General features: G+C 42.6%; 1 protein-coding gene across 2 annotated transcripts in view; it reads right to left on the reverse strand.

Annotated features, from left to right (window-relative positions):
* nek7 (NIMA-related kinase 7) overlaps positions 1 to 23,527 on the reverse strand; it is a 60,762-nt gene that overhangs the window by 27,964 nt on the left and 9,271 nt on the right. Inside the window, exons 2-4 of one of the 2 annotated variants that reach the window (XM_061077661.1) lie at positions 9,604 to 9,691; positions 3,015 to 3,155; positions 2,169 to 2,231 (exon numbers count right to left, since the gene is read on the reverse strand). In XM_061077661.1, the coding sequence (XP_060933644.1) occupies positions 2,169 to 2,231; positions 3,015 to 3,155; positions 9,604 to 9,663 (264 nt within the window). In that variant the 5' untranslated portion in view covers positions 9,664 to 9,691. The remainder of the gene's footprint in view (positions 1 to 2,168; positions 2,232 to 3,014; positions 3,156 to 9,603; positions 9,692 to 23,527) is intronic. The other variant, XM_061077662.1, reaches the window with a different exon arrangement.

Below are 23,527 nucleotides of genomic sequence, written 5' to 3' on the forward strand. Positions count from 1 at the left end.
GATTAAAAAACAAAAAAACGTGTAAGGTTTCCGTTTGGTCATCTCAGTCAAATAATATTTGAACTTTGTGTGTTAAATCAATCTACCTATAGCCAATATAAATCACTGTCTTCTGACAGTCATTTAAAAGCTGCCCACCCATATGTAATCAAGGTAAACAGGCAAGCTGTGACCATGGTAACAACTCCATGACAGGGTAACTTAAACTCAGAGCTTCAGCTGAAATTAATTGCATCATGCTCAGGCAAAAAAACTGAAAGCCTGCTTGGTTCGGGTCGGGCTCGTTTACTCTCTCAGACTCGGGTCAGGTTCAGATCTAAATATGCAGCCGTAGCCGCACTCTAATACACACAGACACACACACATTTTTACACAAATACATAAAACGCAGAACACAGACAAGCAAGCACACAGACATCATTACTGCTCTTCACTGTTAATTTGGGCGGATCATTAGTCTTCAGAATACAATGCAGTCTTGATAGTAACCACAAGCGAGAGGAATACACAGCTGTGGGATTTCAAGAATGGTGAAGCTGGCAGATTGGCAGGGAGCAGGCTATTTCTGCAACCAACATTCCTATCAGCGAGGGTTTAGACAAAAGGACGGAGTGAGAAGTGAGATTCTCAAGTTGAAATCATCATGCCAGAACAGGAAAACACAGATGAATGAGCAGACACAAACACAGACAGACAAACAAACAAATAGACAGGCTGTTGAAAGGCCATGACTGAATGTGTGTATATGTGTTTGTGTGTGTGTGTCCATGCACAAGTATGTGTGTCATTCCAGTCGGCCCATGCCAGTGTGCCTCTCATTATTCTGATTTGGCTGTGTCTCCTGTTGGCCTGTCTAGTGGGGATAAGGCAGAAGGACTGTCTCTCTCTCACACTCGGCCCTTTATTATAAGGCTGGCTGGGCAGCACAGGGCCAGGCATAACTTCCATGTTCACTACCAATCAGCTTACACGATAAAAGAAAGGGCACAAAAAAGCAAAAAGCTCTGAGGGGGAAAACGAGAGAGGGAGAGTGAAAGGAGGAGGGGATGGATGGAACTACATGGCAATCGGGCGAATAAGGTATAGATCCACGAGAAACGAACAAGCAGAAGAGACAGACAGAAGAAGGAAGAAGATTCATATAATGAGACAAAAGAAGAGGGGGGAAAAAAGGAGATGCATAAAAGGAAATAAGAAATGTAGTCACCTGGCAGAGGGTGACATTTAACCCTGCACTGACCCCTCTTAGGAGGTCAGAGATACGGACCGAGGCGAACTCGGCTGTCTCATGCCGTCAAGTCAGTGATCTGCTACTCAGATTACAGCTCTCTGCAGGATCTCGCCCGCATCTGAGTATCGTTGTCTTTGATTGGCCTGCAGAGCCCCGGGAGCTTCACTGAAGTGTTTGAGTGGCACAAACTAATTGGTTTTGTTTTCTTGTTCTCTCTAATGTGTATGTGTGAGCACGCATATGTGCACAAACCGCCTGCAGTGCGCACTCACACACGCACACAGAGGGGCTGCATATATGGAGGGAAACACTACAAGGGATGCATGAATGCACACAATCAAAACCACAAACACACACAACTTTGACACACATCTACAATCTTTCAGACAGGAAATACTGAAGCTGTCATTAGTTGTTCATTAGTATTTGGGAGCAGCCCATTTGACATGTTTAAGATAGTTTGATAAATGAAACCTCTTGGAAAAAAAAAAAGTAAAAGAAGAATGAGGCACCGGAGGAGGTAAAACATCAAGAAGCACATGAGGGAGGCTGCTAAATTTCCATGCTGATGCTCTGTTGCCCGGCTTTAAACATTACAAAAAAAGATAAAAAACAATAATTTTGGCATTAAAAAGGGAGTCAATGTGAGCCTGGAGGGATGTAACACTGCTGCACAATACACACGTACTTTAGAGTCACACACACATATTCATTCACTCTTTTTACGTGTGTGCACAAATACAAAAACACCCCCTCCGCATTCATAACCCTGCAAGGGCGCGTGCACACACGAGCACGGGCCCACGCACACACAACACACATCCAAGCCGTCTGGTGCAGATCAATTGTTTTCCTGTGGTGGAAGGTCTCAGCTGAGGCACCTTAAGAGAACAGAGCGCAGTGCATGACGCTGTCTCCCTCTTCTCTGGTTCTTTACCTTAAGGAGATCTATCTCTTTGATGCAATCTTGCCGAGCTTTGGCATCCATCAAGTCGAATATCTATCAAGAGATCAAAAGGGGGGAGAGAGGGAGGGAGAGAGAGAGAGAGAGAGAGAGGGAGAGGGAGAGAGAGAGAGAGAGAGAGAGAGAGATGGAGGGAGAGAGAGAGATGGAGGGAGAGAGGGAGAGAGAAAGGGTGTGTTATGACATGTTCAAGAAATGGTAAGATGGATGTGTATCTGGAAGTGTAGAGAAAGTGTGTGTGGGGGGGAATCACTTAACAGAAAACATGGTTGCTGTTATCTAGACAGTGGCGTTGGAGTGACTACAGGTGTTTCACATTAGAGTAACACGGACCTATCACTCTGTGTGTGTCTGTGCGTGTGTGTGTGTGTGTATGTGTCTGTGCGTGTGTGTGTGTGTAACAATGAAGCTTAACCTCTAGGTTTTGTGAATGTGTGAACAAATCAGTAAATATTGTACAGTATCAGTGTATGTGCATAATCAACATGAGACCTACAGCCTATTGATACAGTTAATTTCATATTTATATACAGTCAATTTCCTTTGTTAATTTGTGTTTACATACACTATAAGAAACATCAACATAATAATATCAATGTGTGGATTAAGTTCTAGATAAATCCCCAATGTTAAACTTCCCTTTATTGTAAGTGAACTTGTTCCAGGTCCGACTGGTTGTTTTGACCTAATGTCACATAACGACAGGTGATAAAAGGTTGTTGGACAGAAAAATAGCTGATATTTCACTTTTGCTAAAAACACTTGCTGCACTAGGCATTCAAATGGACTTCATCTTTATCATATTTTTCTGTAACTTACCTGGACCTTCTTCAGGGCGACTGATGTGTTGTCTAGCAGATACCTCGCCCGGTATACCTCACTGAACTGCCCACGACCAATCTTCTTCTCGATCTGGAAGTTGGCGAGGGAATTATGGCCCATATCTGGCTGCAGTGGTTTCTGAAAGAAGAAAAACTATTCAGTTTGTACACAAACACACATTGAGGGTGTCACAAATCGGAAACTGAAGGAGCGTGATGGAACTATTGGAAATATTTCCGATATTTTGGACTAAACCAAATCGACTAAACCTTACTCCACGTATCAAGACTTTTTTTGGTCCAATCATGACTGAGTGATCACATATGCAGAAAAAGTTATGATAGTTTTATTGCCACCATGTCCTTCTACAGTTCCAAGACATACATGTTTGTAAAATGTGGGACTGAAAACCTGCCCGCCTGTGGGTGTTAACGTGAGTGTGAATGGTTGTGTATCTCGCAACCTGTTCTGTTTGTGCCCCGCCTCTCACGCAAAGTCATCCGAGATTGGTACCAGGCCCACCCCCCCCGACACTGACAGGATAAGCGACATGGCTCGTGGAATAACTTCTCAGCATTACTGGAAGAGGAAAAGAATGAGAGCTGAAGGATGTGGGTAAAACTGGAGAGGCCCAGCCTCAGTAGTTTGTTTTGCTGAGAGGCTGCTGAAGGCTTCTGATGATTTGACTGGCATCTTGCTGATGTGTCATGCTATGAAAGGTCCTGAGGAATCTGCACAATTTAAACTGTAGCAACACATCACCTCACTAAAAGCCCAGAGATCGAGGAAACTACAGAATTTCTGTTATTTAATTAAGTATCAATTCAAACGTGTTACTTCCATGAAGCAAGCCAACATTAACCTTAAGGCATGCAGTAGGACACCAGACATTTTGGCACCAACTGTTTGATTACAAATTAACACTCAAAATCTAGATTTTTTTTTTGCACACACACACACTAATAAACCAGAATGAGCCCCTTGGATATGACGTGAGAGGAACAAAAAGCACAGAGCAGTCTGCGTGACCTTTCCAGCCTTTTGTGAAACTTGTACAAGGCGTTGGCGGGAGCAAACAGAAGGTGACAGATATCAGAATGCCACATGTCACCAGTGCTTCTGCCAATGTAGCTGTGGGAGCCGCTCAGGGGCAGGCGACTTAGGACAGACAGAAGGAAGACAAGAAGAGGGGAGAAGGTCAAAAATGAAATCTCCCAACCACCAAAACACACGAGGAAGGAGTGTCATCACACTTGTTTGCTTAAGTTGTGTGCCACTGTTTGACAAAGTTACCATGAAAAGACCAGAGGCTGTACAGGATTCATTCAGCTGCCAACTCACTACCAAGGAAGACCAGGTCAAATTCATTGAAGAATTAATGACCATTGAACTAAACTGGAGTTGGGAAACTAATGACAAGTTTATTTTCACTAATAATTCTCTGAATATTGTCTTTTCAATCAACTAAGACTGTAGTTGCATAATGTCAAACTTTTGAAACCAGCTATCAAAATAATGTGGAATCATGTTGAATCCAAAATGACTACACCAAAACAAAAAACATTTAATTTTTAAATGATCAAATAAAGAAAATCAATAATTTCTTGCATGTGAGGTGTTAGGAACTGATTCATAAATTCATAATTAATGACTGCAAGGACTGTTCATCCAAGGCTGGGGTGGGTGGGTGGGTGGGTGCGGGGTTGGGTTGGGTAAAGAACCAATTTAAGCACGTCATTGTTTTATGTTTGACAGCCAACGGAGGAGGTGCGAGCCAATGAGATGCCCTGTCCAATTAACACTGCTGAGGTGTGTGCATTTTTCAGCATGACACCACCATCATCCAAAGCTGTCTGAGAGTCAGTCTGACAGCGAGCATGACACTCCGCTCCACAGCCCACTGTTTAACATTACCATCGCTCAAAAAGAACTGTTGTGTCTCTTTGGTAATAACCACTGAATGCTTTCACAATACTTTCATAGTTCCAGGGGGGATTTCACAATAAATTTAACTTGTATTTAATACGTGTTAAACGCAAACCTATACAAAAACCTACAAGGGGCGTGTCATGCTGAAAACGTGGCTAAATTATGCTTAATAATGACAAACGAAGAAGGATTAACATTTTGAGGAAGGGAAGGAGAGAGAGAGAGAGGGAGAGAGAGAGAGAGAGAGAGGGAGAGAGAATGAGTAAGAGAGGACAAGGGGGCATTGCTTTCATTCGCTGCGTGGTAGCTTGACAAATGTTAGCATGAACCTCTAAAGCGCTGTGACAACCGCCTGCTGAGAGCACAGTCTCGCTAATGTGTCCTGGCATGCCAGCCCCGTAATCACACATTTACATATGCAATGACCTACATTTGCATGTCAGATCGCACACTGTCCGGCATGATTAACAGTGGGCACCTCCCCGTGTGGAGTCGCCCTGGGTGGCAGCAGAGGCCATGCGAGGGTGGAAGAGAGGGCTGGAGGGAGGGCAGCTTTTTTGGCAGCCAAGGGGCCGGGCTGCCAGGCAGGATTATGTCAGCCAGCAGCCCCGGCATTAGACACTTCATTAGAGCTAATCTGTTTAGCAGTGGGCAGTGTATGTAAACTTCACAGGCCATTTGCGGCACCTCTTCGCCCCCTGGCCTGGCCTTCAAAGGGCAGCCAGGCCGCAGCTGACTGACAGGCCGTCTCATCTGCCGCACACGGGTGTCACACAATCAGAAGCTCCCAGCTGAAACACAAAGCCCTGACAAACACACACCCACACATGCGCGCACACAGGAAGTCACAGGGGAATGACCCTGAAGGACACAGGGTCAGTGTCTTAGCAAAATTGCTCGGGCTATACAGGAAAAAATATCTTAACATGACTTTCAGGTGTATGTTAAATAAGAAGGTTGAGCTAAAGGATGAGGGTATCACGGACCTTTCAGAAGAACAGGTCATGTGCATCATGTTTATCTGAATGAGTTAAGCATCGCACAAATGCTGCCAAGGCTAAATGTTTTATTCATTCATGGGATGTTCATGAAAAATCTAAAAGAAGAAAAGAAATAATAAGGCATGTCAGGAAAAGCCTCCTACTCAAGTCATTTAAAATAATTCTCCAGAAGATTTCAAACAAAGCTGAATATTTACCTGGAATTAATGAATCACTTTATTTAACATTTATCCATGAAAAAATCCAACAGGAGCTGAAATCTGCGAATAGTATAAAATCTTTTTTTTTAAAGTCTCAGATCATCAAACATTTTTTAAATAAAACATCAGATATCACAATTGATAATTTACTCCAGGCCTTTACTACAAGTAGAGGTTGAGAAGAAGAAGCAATTACTTTTAGGAGCATTGGATCTTACTGTCTCTTTCTAAATTAGGATTCTCGTGATGCAGACTTTCTTCATCTCTTTCTCACCTCACTTTTCTGTCCTGTACAATGTGCTGTGCTCCCTCTTTTCACTCACATCATTCTGGTTGGTGATGGAGACAAGCTGCAGGGGATGGAAATTAGGTGGCAGCCGTGCAAGGAATTATGGGAAAGGTCTTTAAGGGACAGCATGTCTTGGGTATAAAGGTGACACACAACCGCCATGGGCTACTCACTAGCAGGGGGATTGAAAGAGAGAAAAAGAAAGAGAGAGGGGGAGAGAGAGGGAGAGAGAAGGAGAGCGAGAGACAGGGAGAGCAGACAGACCGCTCGTCGGAGGAAGTGTGATACAGGCTGCCCGATAATGACACCATTGCCAAACAGCTGACAAGACACATGGTGAGTGGAAAAGGGAATGCAGGAGACAGGGAGAGGGAAAGAGGGTGAGAGGGGGGGAAGACAAGCAGCAGAGGGAAGAGGGTGAGATGTGACAGCCCAGCAGTGCCAACGGCTGCCACAGAAAGGCCAGCGGCGGCAGAGAGGTGCTGTCTCCCATGGAGAGAGACAGAGGGGGGATGCAGAAACAGAGAGGGAGAGAGAAACTCAGGGCACGTCCACACTGAGCTGGCTAAACTCGGGAAAAAAACCCACCACCAAAAATACATCTCCCGATCTGTGCACACTGAGCACCACGTCTGGTGGAATAAACCTGAACACTGTGGTCACATCCTTTGGTTTGGTTGGAAAAAAATGTAATATCCAATCATAGAAAGATTATTGGATATGAAAATGATCCCAGACCAGACATGAACAGGGGATGTTGCGTATCATCAATGACGCCTTCCCCCCTTGGCCACCAGGACGCCTGTGATCACTGATTCAAATGTTAATATACCCAATCACGCAGTACATGTGTTGACATTGATGTGATGTTGAGCTGCCGATAATCTCATATCCGGATTGAGGACCTATCATAATCCAGACCACGATACATATAATTTCTTTATCATTGTTGTCAGATCTGGAGCAGCAATTGTAATATCCACCTTGGTAAATGTACTTTTGTTGACTCTCTCTGTGCAGTTTGTCATGATTTTTCTTTAGTTATGAAAGAGGTTTTGCGATGATTGAGACGGTTGCAGTGACTTGTCTGCGACATAATCTGCCAAGTTTTTTGGTCCGTGTCAGTAGGTAAGAGATCCTCATTTTGTCTTGGTTGGTCAGAGTCCTTTTCATGTTTGGATTTACCCCCCACTGTGCCCCATTCACACTCCTCCATGATTCCTTCATGCAAATTTCCTGCTAGCACCTGTGCCATGTGAAAGAAGGCAGATCGTCGTCCAATTAGAATTGTGTCTTTCATTTTCTGAATGTTTTAGTAAGGACAGGGACCTCTGTGTGATGTTGTATGGACAAAAATTGTTTTCATACATACAAAGTGTTTACAAAATAAGTGGGACTACTGTGGATGTAGTCACCAAGACAGACAGGGAGGGACACGGGCAGAAACAGCAACTGGCAAGCAGGGGGGCTCTCTCCCACCCTCTGCAGCAGTCACCAGCCCCCTTGAGCACAGCACCATGCAATATTCATCCTCAGCCAGTCAGCCAGTGAGCCAGCCAGGCAGCTAAACCAGCAGGATTCACCCCAAAGGTGCTTCTCGTTCCTCTCCCCTCAATCTGCTCCACAACTGCTCCGCCTTGTCCCGGCGCTTACCGACAGATCTGTGTCTGTCAAACTCTGCAGTGACGATCAAAATCTGATCTGAGGGGGGCCTCCTTGCCAACCCTCCCACTCACTCAAAGAGCAAATGCGCCATTAAAAATACACACCTTTCCAGCTCATCTGGTTTACCTAATGCATATGCATCATACCTTCGGGACCAAGAGAAATGATATTGCAAGCAATACAGATTTTCCTTTATCGCACATACAATTCAGATTTCTCCAGGAGGCTGGTGGATTTTTTCTCCTGCGCTGCAAAACAGACTGAACCTTTGGAAAGTGTGAAACAGATAGAGGACTTGTTGAAAGGCACCCATCTGGTTCCTAGCTAGACAGCCATCTACATATACTAACTGACTCTCTCTCTCCAGCTCCCACTAAATGGGAAATCAGTTCAGACGTGTTCTGTCAGAGTAAAAAACAGGATGCCACACAGAAAGTTCACTGTGCATTCAATAAAAGTAGGCCTGGAAATAAAACTGACGTAAACTGCTAGAAATAGATTGGAAAAACGAGAGAGAAGAGAGAGAAATCATTAAGCCTGAACAATAATACATAATCAACTGTTGGGAGATCCGCAGAAGATGTAGTGCCTGTGTGTGTAAGCATGGGGGGCTGTTGCCTGAGTCAAATTAATCATTAGAGCTTTTATCTGACTTTCTTCTGTGCACAACCCAATTATCCTTAATTTTCCAATTACAAATCTTAAAATAAATTAACCCCCTTGGCAATAGCAGTGTTAATGTTGCAGCGCCCTTGCATATGCAGGAAAAACAACTACCGAGAGCACCAGCCTATTTTTAGTGTTGTTTCTTTCTCAAAAAAAATTACTCTGGGGCATATGGATGATCCTCTTTGTTTAAAGTCTATTCAATAGTTATGGAGGCCAAAACATCCTTCTGGAAAGAAATCAATGGGCCTGATGTTGGAGGGCGGTATTAAAATCCAACAATGACCAGAGTTGCACACGAACCGGAGCTGTATTGAACCAAGAGAGGCATGTAGGGAGGCCAGGCTCTGCCAGCTTCCACAGCTCTGATCAATAAAACAACTCAACATTCATCCACTGCTGTCTGTCTCACACACAGTGGTCTGCAGGATGTTTGGACTGTATGGCACATCTTGATTGACGCAGGCAAAACGGGGGGGCAAGGATATTTACAGTTCAAAATGTGAAAGAGGTGGGAAACTATGCTGGCAATGAATGGATGAAGGGATATATCATCATAAATTATTGAACACTTTCTCTCATAAATTATCTACAGGAAAAACGATTCATTCCACAATCCTTTTTACAAAAATCACACACTGTGTAACATAAACCCTTAGTTACAAGGATATTCAAAATAGGTAAAATCTTTAATAGAAGCATTTCTGACTCTAGTATTGTAGTATTGAGTATTGACTCAATTGCCTCCTAAATAAATTCATTTGACTTTATTTGTCATCCTAATTCATGGGGCTAGATTGTCTCATCTCCACGTGTGTGTCCGTGTGTGGGGTTACCTGGGGTTGGAACACTGGCACTGCTGCTTGCTGTCCTTGTGGCTGCGTATCCATATCCATGGTGTCAGGAGCTTGATCCTTTACACCTCTAAGAAACAGAAACGACCATTATCCACCCTAGCAGTCATTCCCTTAAAAATATTTAGAAAAAACCTTTCACAACGGAAATGAAAAGTACTAATGACCCTAATCAACTAGACCAATGTTCGTTGTTGTTGTTCAGCAGCTAACTATTGAGTGCTGGTTGCTGCCACAGTGTCCTGTTTCAGCCAAACTGGATCCCACGTCACGCCTGTGGATTTGACACTCATTCTCTGGGTCCTTCTCAAGTTGCAGCATGGCGCAACTACGACAGGCAGCAATATCATTCTGAATGAAGTCGAGACAATGCTACTCTGTTTTTCGTTGGCATTCTTCCAAAGATTTTTCCTTGGAACTATTGGTTAATCCAGCATTCAGTCACTTCCGCTTCATTCTACGTTTACTGAGAAAACACAGTCCACACAAAAGGTAAATGTGTTGGGTGTGGGTGTATGCCATGAAGCTATATAAATGCATGTTCTGGCTTGTAGCCTCGAAGCAATCTAATTGCATAAGATACCTCACCAGCCGTTCAAGGCTTACGAACACACTTAAAACAGACAGTGGCATGAAATGAAATGTTACCTGAATGAATAATTTACACAAATCTTTAAGAGAAGTATGATGAAAAAATGATTTTCACACGTGCAATTAGCTTAGGATTTTAGAATCTGCTCTCAAGTCATGTTTGGGGGAAGAACTCGGATTCTGGCAGATGCTCTGGGATCATTGCCAGTGCGCACTAACTCACAGAATGTGGTTGCATAGCCGAAAAATTAACACCAATTTATCCATAATTTACACAAGATACAATGCAGTGTGTCATCCTCAAGGAAACACATATGTGAGGTGAGGTGTTTGCATGTATTCAACATTCAAAATTAGGCTATTGAGATATATTCACACATTTGATGTGATGTTTGAGAGTGTGAATGTTTGTCTGAGGTTGTTTCTTTCATCATCGAGTACAAATGTCATCCTAGGAACCAGTTACTTGGGGATGGCTTACACTGTCATACATTTGGGGACAAAAGCCACACCCTCAATAGGGAGAAAGCTGTTATTCGAGTCAGAGGTTAGGGTAAGACTACGGAAAAAGTATTTTTAACATACACAAAAGAGGCAGAGGAGAACATATCTGCGTGCGTGTGCTTTTGTGTAATGGTTGCTGTCCACCGACAGTAAGTCTTAGCCTGTACAGCTGGTAGTTGAGTTGTGACTGATAAGACCCAGTCAGGAAGTGAATGTGGGTGACTGCGTCATTGTTTCCAAATGCCTCGGTGTCTGCCTGTCCAAACTACCAGGCAGCCTCAAAGTATTCAAACTAAAATAGGGCCAGTAGCGTTTCCAAAATTCTCTATATTAGTTGGCAGGCCATGCTTAAACATAACAGAAGTGATGAGTTTTAAAACTCAAGCATGTCATTGTGGATGTAGCCGCACTGGAGAATAGCTGTGTCCCTCCTGTCAGTCCCATTCACTAAAGGTTAATAATGCTAATCAGACACCAGCACTGAGTAAATAAACACATGCACAGCATTGTTAGAGCTTGTTTGTGTGTATTGAGCGCTTTCATGTGCATGTAAGAATAATGTAAATGTGCACATGAGCAGGCAACAATTGTGCCAATACTGTGGATGTTTATTTTAGATTAGTTCAGCTTTTCTTTCCGGGCGTTCACTGGCCTTGGTGTGAGCTTTGAAGATCAGGGAAATAAGTGTTTGCAGAGCGCTGTCTCTCCTGGGATTATATTGGCTATATTAGGGATATTATTTCCTGAAATTTACATTAAAAGCTTGTTTCAAACAAGTTTAAATCAATTCAGATCTGAAAAGGGTTTATAAATAATACGGCCTTAAATGCAACCACTGCTGGAGGCAGCAGCGGCAAACACTGTAAAATGTCCGATCCTGAGGATCTTTTTTGCTTCCCATTTTTGACCTAATAAACTCACTAAAGTAAAACAACTTTTGAAAGCAAACTAATGCCACAGCTTTCATAAAGGTCTAACTCTGGTTAGGCTGCGTAAACACCATACTCATGGTTATAGATTTTTGGCTGTTTCCTTGAGAACCACTATAGGGCCTAAACACTGAATGGTACACGGTAGTCTGCCTTAAATTTAGTCTAACTACAATGTACCATAAACATGATTCCACTAGGGCTGCCGCGATTCGTCGACGTCATCGATTACGTTGACGCTGAAAATGCGTCGACGCATTTTTTTTTTAAACCGCTGGGCACCAGCCGCGATAGACTATGCATGCCGCGGCTGGGGCAGCAGTCGCCCCGGCGCCCCCCTCCCCTCCACGCAGCCGGAGGCTCGGTGTGCGGCCCGCCTCAAGTTGTTTTTTTTTTGGGGGGGGGGGGGTCCTCGTCCACGGCGCTTCACGGCGTCGCTGGTGCGGGGGCTTCCTTTCTCTTGGACCGCGGGGCGGTGTCCGTCGCAGGTGCGGACGGCGGCCCTGGACGCGAGTCGGGTCCTTCTCGCGTCACCTCAGCTACGGCGCCCGCGTGGGGGGAGGGGGGGCCGCTAGACTGAGTCCAGAACATGTGGACATGCTGACATTCTTACATTACAACACGCATGTCTAACTAACGTTTGAGTTTGATTTTGAGCTGGACACCATTGTTTCTTATACTTTAAACTTGTTGCACTTTGTTTAATATGCAGACATAACTTTTTTATTTTGATAAGGGGTTAAATAGAAACTTTGATATCTTTTTGAGTTGCACTGCTGACTTAACTTATATGCCCTCTTTTTTATTTATTTTTATCACGTTGGAGTTGCTAGTTTAAACCTACAGTTTTGCACTTTAATATTTGAGCCTTTGTTTACATTTTGTTTTGTGCTGCATTATACGATGACATACAGTTTGTTGTTGTCAAAATAAAATTAACTGAAATGAAATGGTCAATTTGATTTTTTTGGAGGAAAATTAGTCGTTTAGATTAATCGACTAATCGATAAAATAGTCGTCCGATTAATCGATAGAAAAATAGTCGTTAGTGGCAGCCCTAGATTCCACACAAGCTTTTTGACTGAGCAATAAAAATAATTTCAAAAGATAAGAAAACCGCACTTTTTAGAAACACAACCAGAGAAATGTACCATAATGTGAAGGTCAGTGTTTACACAGGCAGAAAACAACTAAAATGTATCACAGTATATGTAGTACCCATGCAAACCCTTAACAAGTAGACAAATTGGTTGAAAATGTAATTTTCTATACATAAAGGGTTTCAGTTACATACAATGAAAGATCATTGGTTCAGTAATCTGCACTAATCTCTTTATAATCATCACCACATTTTGAGCATAATCCTGTTAATGTGGGTTTTTGTCACGTTAGTGAAGGTGTTGCCTGTCAAGAATGTTTTTAAGCATGTTTATCTTCACATGTTAAATGAGTGGTTGGCAGCTTAATGAATTAAGGATGAAAGCTAGCGTCAGGAAAATTGGTTTGGCAGATGTGTGCAAGGTGATTTACATTTATTATATAAATGATTCTATAGTGGACACCTCAAAAATCTCAAAAATAAAAGCCAATGACATGTTCTTAAAATTAACAGTGTTTACAAGAGTGTGATTTAAACATGCTGAGGGCACCATTAAGATATTTTAGGTCACAGGGATGAGATGATTTTGAACAGTAAAAGGGCATCTATTATTGTTGAGTAAATTATGATCAAATATTTATTATTATAATCAAATTAAATGAAGACTAATAAAAAAAACCTTAAAATTGATTGTTTTTTGAAGTTAGATTGGTCAACAATTGTACAAGCAAGGAGTATCTTTATCCTGGAATAAAATGAGTGAAAACATCAGCCACATTAAGAATTTTGCACTCCAGCCTTTCATATGACTAATAAGACATGTTGGAAACATCCTGGATATGCATGGAGAACTTAATACCAGGTGAAAAAAGGGCTTATATGTCAACGCCTAACTGGTTGGCTGACTAACATGGTTATTGTGATTTTGTGGTCATGGGGGACTTGCACGTTATCCACCCAGCCAGCGTTCCTGCCTCCTGTCGTGACTCTCTGCACTTCAGCCTTGTGTTTCGTTAGATTGGGGCTGGCACCCTCACTCCCCTCCCTCACCCTCTATTGTTTCTGACTGTCGGCATGTCAAAATAACCAGGAGGCATCTGAGATCCCTGACGTTCTTTTGCCTCCCACGTCCCACATTAACGAGATCAATTAAGACTGCCATGTTAGATTAACGCACGGCGAGGAAGAGCACAATTAACGAAGCCAACTCAATCAAGGGGAGTCAGCCAGGCAAAGTCAGACAAAACTTTCACCATATTAACCCTGAATCTCCCTGAATCACTCTTTCCACAACCCCACTGCGACGTTTCTCTCATCAACCCCCAAAGGACCTGTTGTCATCACAGGAAAGGAATTTTTTGACTTCTAAAAGATTTGGCAGACAAAAACAGCAGTGGAAACTCAAGGTACCAGTCTGCCTATGAGAATATGGTGGCTGGCCTGACTGGGATTTTGGCAGCAGCAGGCCAGCAGCAGCTAAAGCCTAAATCCCCTAACTATTCATAGATGCCTGTCAGAGACTAGTATAGAGATTTGGTTTAAGACAGCTGCTGTTTACACCAGGATTAACTCATGTTTGGTATGCGGTAGAGAATCATGTAGCCTAAAAATGTTAATGCGCAATATACAAGTAGTGCTCCTAAAATAATTTTTCGTTTTTTACCAGTCAGGAGTTATCTCACTGCTGTGAAGTCTCGTATCTACTGTCATTCAATTATATTGTTAAACTTTAAAACAAAAACAGTTCAAACAAATGATCCAGGCACATTCTTCTGTTGCAGTTAGGCTGGCAGGTGTGAATATATAATATTTTTGCAGATGAATACTTGGGAGATCTACATTATATTAAGAAGCGAAAAAGCGAGAACCTCATTTATCTTCCAGACAAACTGATGGCTGTTTTTCTGCCACCCAGACCACCACCACTCAGTGTAAACAATGTTTTTTTCTGAAATTCTAACCTGACATTGTCACAGCAGGCCCAATCACAACAAGAAAATGATATGATGGACGAGGGAAGGGAGGAACAGAGTGAGGCAGGGCAGGAGGAGGAAAGACAAAGACATTAACGATGCTATTCTGCAATTTTCTGTGAACAGCGTTTGTCTTCCTCCTTCAGCACACACCAGGATTTGTAGATTTTATTTTAACTACTTGAGACATGTCCCCTGTCCTCATTTAATTTCTATCATACTCATCTAATCTGTGTTTTTTTTATTTGCCTGTGACACCGGATCAATTAACCACTGTGTTGTGCAAAACCTTTCCTTTCCTACTCAACATAAAAGCTGCTTTCAGACATGCGCTCGGAGAAGGCAAATGTCCGAGACAGTTGCACCAGACATTTTCCGGCTCCCTAGTAAAAAGTTTGGAAAATATCTGAGTGAGACCGTGTGAGAATACAACAGGAAATTCAGAAGGATGTGAACCTGGAAAAAATAATCTTGGGAAGAAAAAGAAGTGCCATGTATGTTGAGGATGCTGACAAAGATTTTTTTAAAGGAATAATTCATTTTCGGATTAATGAAAACTATAAGATTCCATAAGAGATATGGGACCTCATAGTTTTGATGGTCTATTCACTAAGAAAAGCAAGTTCAACCTGTGTTCATTTATTAGTGGGTTATTTATTATAATAAATCTTAAATCTTATTATTGTGCAGAATTTTTCATCTTATTATTTCTCAAATCACTACGATGATGAGCTTTGCTGAGCCTCAAAAAGACATTCTGGAAAAGTATGTACAAGTTGGCTTTTCGCAGACGCAGTGGACAACAAGGCGTCCAACTTTGATATGAAAGAGCATATCTTCAATCGTCTGTGGCAAAACTGAGTGGGAGTATGGCACAGCAGGGATGAGGTAGGACAGAGTGAGACAGATGCAGAGCCGAGAAAAACGCCAGGAGAGAGAAAAAAGAAGCTTGTTAGCCCTGATGTGCTCCTGGTCGTGTGAGAGACGGTGTGGAGCTGCACACCACAGAAGTTGGCACTGGCTTTAGCGCCTCTTTAATCCCCATTTCCTCCCTACTGCATTATTCATTTAGAACCGGAGAAGAGGAAAAACAAAGAGCGGCAGCCGATTATGAAAAAAAAGGTGGATCAAGCAAAGTGGGAGGGGGGTGGTGGGGGTGTATGGGGAAGTGAAGGGGAAGGGTCCTGGAATTAAGCGGTCCCAAATAGAAGAGTGCAAAATCAGCTCTCGATTGAGGACGATAAATGTGAAAACAGTCTGATGAACTTGGGTCTAAGGAGGAGAGAAAGGAGAGAGGGGCAAGAAGAGGGGTGATGAGCAGGGTTTGGGGGGGTATTTAAAATGGAGAGCGGAAAAATATAATGCGACACTATCCGGCCCGGGTGGAGGATGTGAGGGAATCAAAGACACCTTTGAGACGCCAGAAGATGACAGTGAAAGTGCTATAAGAGTGCTGTCCATGATTACAAGAAGTGCAGAAATCTTTGAGTCTCTGCTCATGAAAGGCCACCCCAGGCCTCGTCTGAAACCCCTGCTCGACTCACACTGATGACACAGAAACGGAAAGAGAGGAAGAGAGAAAGAGAGAGCCACTAATGATGGAGGGGTCCAGATACTACAGACGCGGCTCGCTCTCCAATTCAGTTTTAATCACTATTCAAAATCATTAGCTCAAATGTGCGAGCACTCGTGTTCGTTGGACCGAGAACCGAGAGAGAGTCACGGAGTGAGAGGGAAGCAATTACACCTCAGCGTGTGCGCCCGTCTTTGAGGACTTTGAGTAAGACGGTCCAAGACTTGATGGAATAGAAAATGAGGAGAGGAAACTATTGTCTCTCAATCTAAAAGAAGAAAGAAAAAAAAAAACACAACATGAAGATAAAGGGGAAGGCTTTGAAAATGTGCTTTGCGGAGGCAGCCAAAAACACGACAGAGTCGCAGCATTTGGACTTTTCAGTTTCCCCAAATGTGACTGTAAAAGCCTCCAGTTAATCAGGGAGCAGCTCACTGGGAGAATATTACAGGATCTCAAACAGTCAGACAGAGGATCCAAACAACAACAGGGACATCAAACAGGATTCATTATTCAACAAGCAGAACATGGCCGGATTAATGGCCAGGTCTCTTCAGATGCATATAGTATGTGAATGTCGAGTTAATGAGTGTAATGTACAAATAAATGTATCTGATCAAACCCAGAGTGGCTCTTCAGGCTCTTCCAACTACAGTCTGACCAAAACTGGATTTTTTTTTTCTGCGAACACAGACAATATTCCAAATTGTGATGCTACTGTTGTATTTTTCAACGTAAAAGGAGAATTTAGGAGCAGCTGTGGCTCAGGAGATAGAAGTTGAACATTAGTCAGGAGGTCGGTGGTTTGATCCCCAGTCATACAGAAGCACTTTGTGACAGTGTGTTCAAATGGTTGAATGTGACTCTGGGTCTAAAGTAAGCGAAACAAAATCCATATGAATCCCTTACATTTTGTTATTTAATATCTGTGTTTAAAAATAAACTGACAATTATAAATCATTTCCTGTTCTTGAAAGTCCAGGGTGCACCCCATCTCTCACTCAACGTCAGCTGGAATGGGTTCAAGGACCTTTGAGGATCTTAAAGGATAAGTGGCATAGATCATGGATGGATGGATATTGTTATTGCTGGACACCGCAGCATGAGAGCTAGGAGCATTCAGAACTTCGACTAAGGGGGTCGGACTGACTGATGATTCAAGTCCTAAACGTTCAGGGGGCAACACTCGTGCACAGAATCAAGTTTGCCATGTAGAGTTTTTAGAACAAGAGACAGGAAAAACAACTTAAAAACATGTTATCTATAATGTGTCGTGCATTACATGTTTATGTGCCTGTGAGTCTGTGTGATAACTTCACCCTCTCCCTTGTGAAGTGAGCACAGCAAAATGATAAAAAATAAAAGGAAATTAAAACAAAGAAAAACCACTCGGGTCCGCTGGGACAACACAAGGCCAGTGATCCATAATGTTGCCTCCCTACTATTTATAGCCTTCCTTTACATTTTTCACTTTTCAATTTTTATAGGCTAATGATTATTTCACTCCAGAAGTAAATAGCACAGCACAAATAGCCTGGGCTTCATGTGCGGCCCAAATTGATTTATTCCCCAACAATCCTAATTAAGTAGCACAGTGCTCTGCTCTGGTGTGTGTACATTTCACCTCCTGCAGCTTCTATAAAACATCTGCACTATCATCTGGCCTTTCATGAACCAGTAAACCCATTAACTACACTGGACCCTGCTCTGTCTTCATCTCTGTGTGTGTCTGTGCGCGCCCACCTGCACATTTGTATCTGCTCCCATCTCAGTTTTCATTTTACATTCTCAGCCACTATGTATCGTAAACATGTCCACCACTGTGAAAAGAACTCAAGCACATGCAGGTGTCAGCCACTCTCCATCTCCCTCACACTTGTCCTCCCCACCTCCTCCCCACCCCCCTGCTCCTCTGTGCTCTGTTGCTTCTGTGTCTTGTTGACACGAGCTGGCACGTGGCTAAAAGCCCGGGCCACCTCTCTGCTCTATTGTCCTGCCCACTACACTTGGGCACTGATGGCTCTCTTGTGGCGGGGGGCCCTTTGTTGCCAGCCCGTCACTTCAGCAGGTGCCCTACAGCAAAAGGCAGGAACCAGCCAGGCAGCCCGCACCGCTTCGTTAGCGCGAGGCACCGTTTGATGTGCTCATTTCATCAGCCGGAGACGGCAGCCAAGCAGGATGCTAATAATCACTTGAAAAACAAAAACATTCTACTCAAGCTTGTAAAAGATAAACTCCAATTTCAATGATAAAAGAAGAGTGACAGACAGCCATGGTAACAGTAGAAAAAAGACAGTAAACCACACCAACCCTCTCTCTTTTTTCCTTTAAAAAAACCCACCTTTTCCGAGGTGAATCCAATTCATACTGTCAGTCACTGAGAATAAACAGGGTACAAAGACAAATTGCTGACTGTGTAAGGAAAGACTAAATCATGTGGCTATAGTATGCAAAAACATAGCTGCATTTAAGACAGCTGTGTGATCCCTCGGAAACCTTAGTGAGTGACGGAGCAGGCTGTGTGAAGCAGAGAACCCCCCCAGGCGTGCAGGAGAGGGGACCCTGGGGGTTTGGCCTACACTTGCACACCCTTGCTAAAATCACAGCCCTTCAAGATGCCATCTCAACATCACACCCCAGTTAAAACATATAAATTGAAGACGTGAAAGAACGTCAATGACACTTAATTCATGCTGGCTCATCTAGCTGTACGTGATGCAAGAACTTTTTGCAAAAATTATTATAAGAAATCAGAGGATTCCCCTGAAACCGGTGCATTAAGATCATTCCAAACATGGATTTACATTCAGCTCCTGGTTGTACTGTAAATGGTTTGAGGGTTATAGGGTTTTCAACGTTTAGGATGACAATGCTTCATTAAATGAAGTGGATCATCACAGAGACAATCTTTGTTTTCAAAAGCTACATATCATAATAAAAGATAATAATATGTTATAATCAATAACATTATCAGTTAATTTAAACATTTGAAAGAAAATATCCACACCCAGATGTGCACACCACAGCATGACTAGGTCCCAAGGCTTGCGGTTGCATTAGTGCCCTGTAGTAACGACTCATGGTCTTTCACAATGCAAAACAGAGCATTGCACAGCAGAGCCGAGCTCCCAGTGCTCGGGGACCAATAAGGACTTTGTTTGTTAGCCATGTCACTGACTGACCACTAAATTAGCTTCATCACCTCTGGAAGGAGGATATCGGATGTGACATTGTGTACCACGGGGCAGGGGCTTTGTTTGTCTGCAAGGCTCCAGGGTGTTCAGTGTAAAAAAAGAGAACGACATGAAAAGGGGACAAATGAAGAGATTTCACAAAAACATAAAATAAGGAAATGGCATGTTCAGTTTTATTTATTTTTGCACTGTTCTAAATAAAGGATAGTTTTACACAGCCCCGTCAGCAGTGACAGTCTGGTCTTCGTCAGGATGGCTGTGTTTTCTGAAGCCTATAACCTCGTGATCATGCTAACAGGAGTCAACAGATGAGAGCATCATCTTCCAAGCAGCGTTCAGACTCTGAAATTACATTACCCTTCTTTGTCCTCTAGCAATATCTATAGAGGAGGAGATGAGGCTGCAAAGGAGGCAGCTTGACATTGCCCATGTTAACTGAGAATTGCATTAAAGCAAACAACCAACGGCAACAGAGGCTTGACTATCCTGGGATACAGCAGCAAATAATTTGGCAGAACACAGTAAGGACCCTTGCAGACAAGAATCAATTAGTCATTTGTTTTTTGCACAAGAAATTAGGTGTGTATATAGAAAAGGAGATAAAAAAGCTACACTGCATTTCTAGCTGTTCTGTTGTTTTTTTTTTAACAATACTGTCAAAGCTAATTCTGATCCATCTCAGGACTCATTTTAACAATGTAAGGGCGATGGTGGAACAAGAATGATGCAGGTTAGTCAAACTAGCAAAGATACTTGCACCACACTTGGAGTCGCCTTGACCTAAGATAGGGCCCGAGAGTTATTTGAGACAATGAGACCTGTGATATGATTTTCTCATCTATGAAACAACTATTGAAAAACATCTGGTGAATGTAGTCTATTTTTCCTCCTTTCAAGCAGTCTCCCCCCCTCCCTGGACAGTTTGAGAGTTACACTGCGTCATCCTCAAAGTTTGTCTAACGGGAAATGTCAAAATCATTAGTAACGTGAGAGGAGCATTTCCCAGGCATGTCTTGTTACATAGTTGAGTGCTAACGTGGAGGCTAAGGACTCACGTTGGGGCTCTTCTGAGCCCAAGCCTTCTCATAGACTGTGAGGGGGGTGGGAAAAAGAGGACTACAACCACTCAGCATCTCCATGGTCAGTAAAGGAAATATCAAGACTCTACCAAAACAAACCTGAGCTCAACAGCATCACACTGAAGAAAGAGATCCCAAAACATCAAGTGTGGTCCACACATAAATGTGACACACACAAACCCACAAACAAACATATGCAAATGGTTTTAAACTGAATGCATATAATGAATACACATAAATAGTGAGCCCATGGGAGGATGGCTCCACAAAAATCAATCTTTGGTCTGGCTCTGGATCGGTTTCAGCTTGCTGTGGCCTCTGTGGTGGGCCCTGCTGGCTGCCGCACACACGCACACACAATCATCTAACCAGAACCAGAGCACTGCTACTCAATCAGAGGTCAAATGCAATACTGATGCTGCATACAAGTGTGTGTTTATACACCCATGTTGTTTTCATTCTGCCAAATAGGATGACTCCTATCCTTGTAACCAAACACAAAAGGAGTTGATTCCAGTAGCCTAATTCATCCCGTCCTACATCACATCACACAGAGATGATTCAGCTTGACCACATATGTTAATCTACAAAGCAAAGACAATTTTAGCAGCTAAAGGAAGGGTTATTTTTCAAGGTTTCGTTTTACACTTTTGAATTTAGGATTAGAAAAACAGACATTGTGTGATGATTATTATCAGCGGTGCAGACAGGCAAGCATTGTTCATTTCTAGACATATGGTTCAGTCTTGAAGAGTAGGTGTACCTTTGAGGAAAACCTTGGGACTGAAAATAAATTAGGAATAGGGCGACCATACAAAAGCCAGACAACATTTTAGGAATGGGTACTTGAGAAAATAAAAATCTTCCATTGCTTTCCACTTCTCTATTTCCAATATTCTATGGACAGTACATATTTGTTTTGCCTGCACAGCAATGGAGTGATAAAATGAGAAAAAAAGCTTATTCTGCTGTTTAACTCACTCACACTAGTCTGAATGACTTCGGCCAAGATGCCGAACGTCTCGAAAATGTACATTTTGAAACAAATTGTTAGAGAAACCAATGAACTAATATGCATGTGAGCGGAGAAGATGCACAGGCAGACGCACAAATGCACACGCGGGAAGTTAAACGTTTATTTTATTCCTCAGGCGCTCATTCTTCTTTGCATGAGTGCATCATCCAGCGCGCTGACAGAGCATCCCCAGTATGTGTGCGAGTGTAAGGAGCTGACGATCAGAGAATAGCGTTACCCCTTAGGGGTCGCACCTCCCTCCACTCTCGCCCTCCTCCCGTACCCCTCTGGTCAGTGCCTGCAGGGATTTCCCTTTTCAGTCCAGGAGAGATGTCAGACCTGTTCCACCATCCCTCACACAGAGGCTGGACTCTGTCCTCCATTCCCCAACATCTGTAACCAACTCCATCAATCAGCCTCAACTCTAGATATCAGCTCCAAATGGGGCTGTAGAGATCCACAGCTAAAAAAAACCCGGATGAAATCATATTGTGATTGGAATGAGGGTCACAGCCCTGTAAACTGTTATTTTTATATAGCTCATTCTAACAAGTGCTTCCTTAACCACTCTCTTAACCCTGTCAACAGATCCATCACACTCCATTCTAAACACCATGACACCAATTCCTTTCTTTTTTTTCTCTCTTGTCCTTCCTTTAATATAGTAACTTTCACCACATCTTCATTCTGTCATCGGAAACAGCCACAAACAGTGAGAAACTCCCTCTATAAATAATTATAGGACACAATCTATTTAAGAAGAAATCACACTAACCTCTTATGCATGAGAGCAGCTGGCATGGTAAAGGTTTTTGCTTTTATGTCCCTTTGAACAAACGGTAAATACACAAAATGAATCCATAACTGTAGAAAAAAACATTGGTCAATTGTTTATAACCTACAATTATTTTGATAATCAATTAATTGTTTTGAATAAGCTTCTCAAATAGCAGGATTTGTGGCTACATCTTTGACATACATTTTTGGGAAGAGAGTTAGTTGAACAAAACAAGCCATCACGTTGCAGAGTTGTGATTTACATGTGAGCATACGTTAGCATTTCTTAGAATTACAATGTTTTATATATATATATATATATATATATATATATATATATATATATATATGATGAATAAAAACTGATCTGTATGTTAATCAATGATGAACATAACAACTCAAGCATCACCATTGGTCTAAAGGGAATACCAATCGCTGTCAAGCATTCCTTATCAATGATACATCGATCACACCTTGATTTCAGGAGGTCTTGTGTGACACAACATTTAACATAACCAGAAGTGCAAAGGGTTGAATATATTTTGGAAGATATTTTTTACGCTGCAATATTTCCCTGATAGATTGAAGAGAAGGGGCAGTCAACTGTGTCACATAAAACCTGCTGTATTGCCCGTGTTACCCCCTGCCAGCAAGTCTGGATGGCCGGGCAGCTCCATAAATATATGGAAATGATCGGCCAGCTGTTCTTCACATTTCCTCCAGCAAAGACCTCTGCTCTTAAGAGCTATTCAAGCCAAAACTATGAGATACGAGTCTGAGGAAAGGCTTCTATATCAGAATAGAGCTGACAATATTCAGAAAATGAAAACAGCAGTCGTCAAAATTACAGAGAAAGATCGAGGGAAAGAAAGAAGGAGAGTAAGAGGGAGAAAACAGCTCCACAACAGGGGTTGAAAGCAGCTAAACCAAAGAGGTCTTCCCTGCCTCCTTCACATATTACAATATTAATATTAATGAGACTTCCTGTTTTTTTCCCCCTCTGTTTTTTCCCCTTAGACGATTTGAACATGAAAAACTTAAAAAGCGCAAATTCCAGGAGTTGCGTATCACAGTTTGACCTGGAGCCACACAGCAGACACCAACCATGACAGACTCACTGTTCAAAGCAAGCAGGAGCCGCTTTCATCAGGGGATCCTGGTGTTTTCTGTTT

Source organism: Limanda limanda, chromosome 9 (genome assembly GCF_963576545.1).
Source record: "Limanda limanda chromosome 9, fLimLim1.1, whole genome shotgun sequence".
NCBI classification, from domain to species: Eukaryota; Metazoa; Chordata; class Actinopteri; order Pleuronectiformes; family Pleuronectidae; genus Limanda; species Limanda limanda.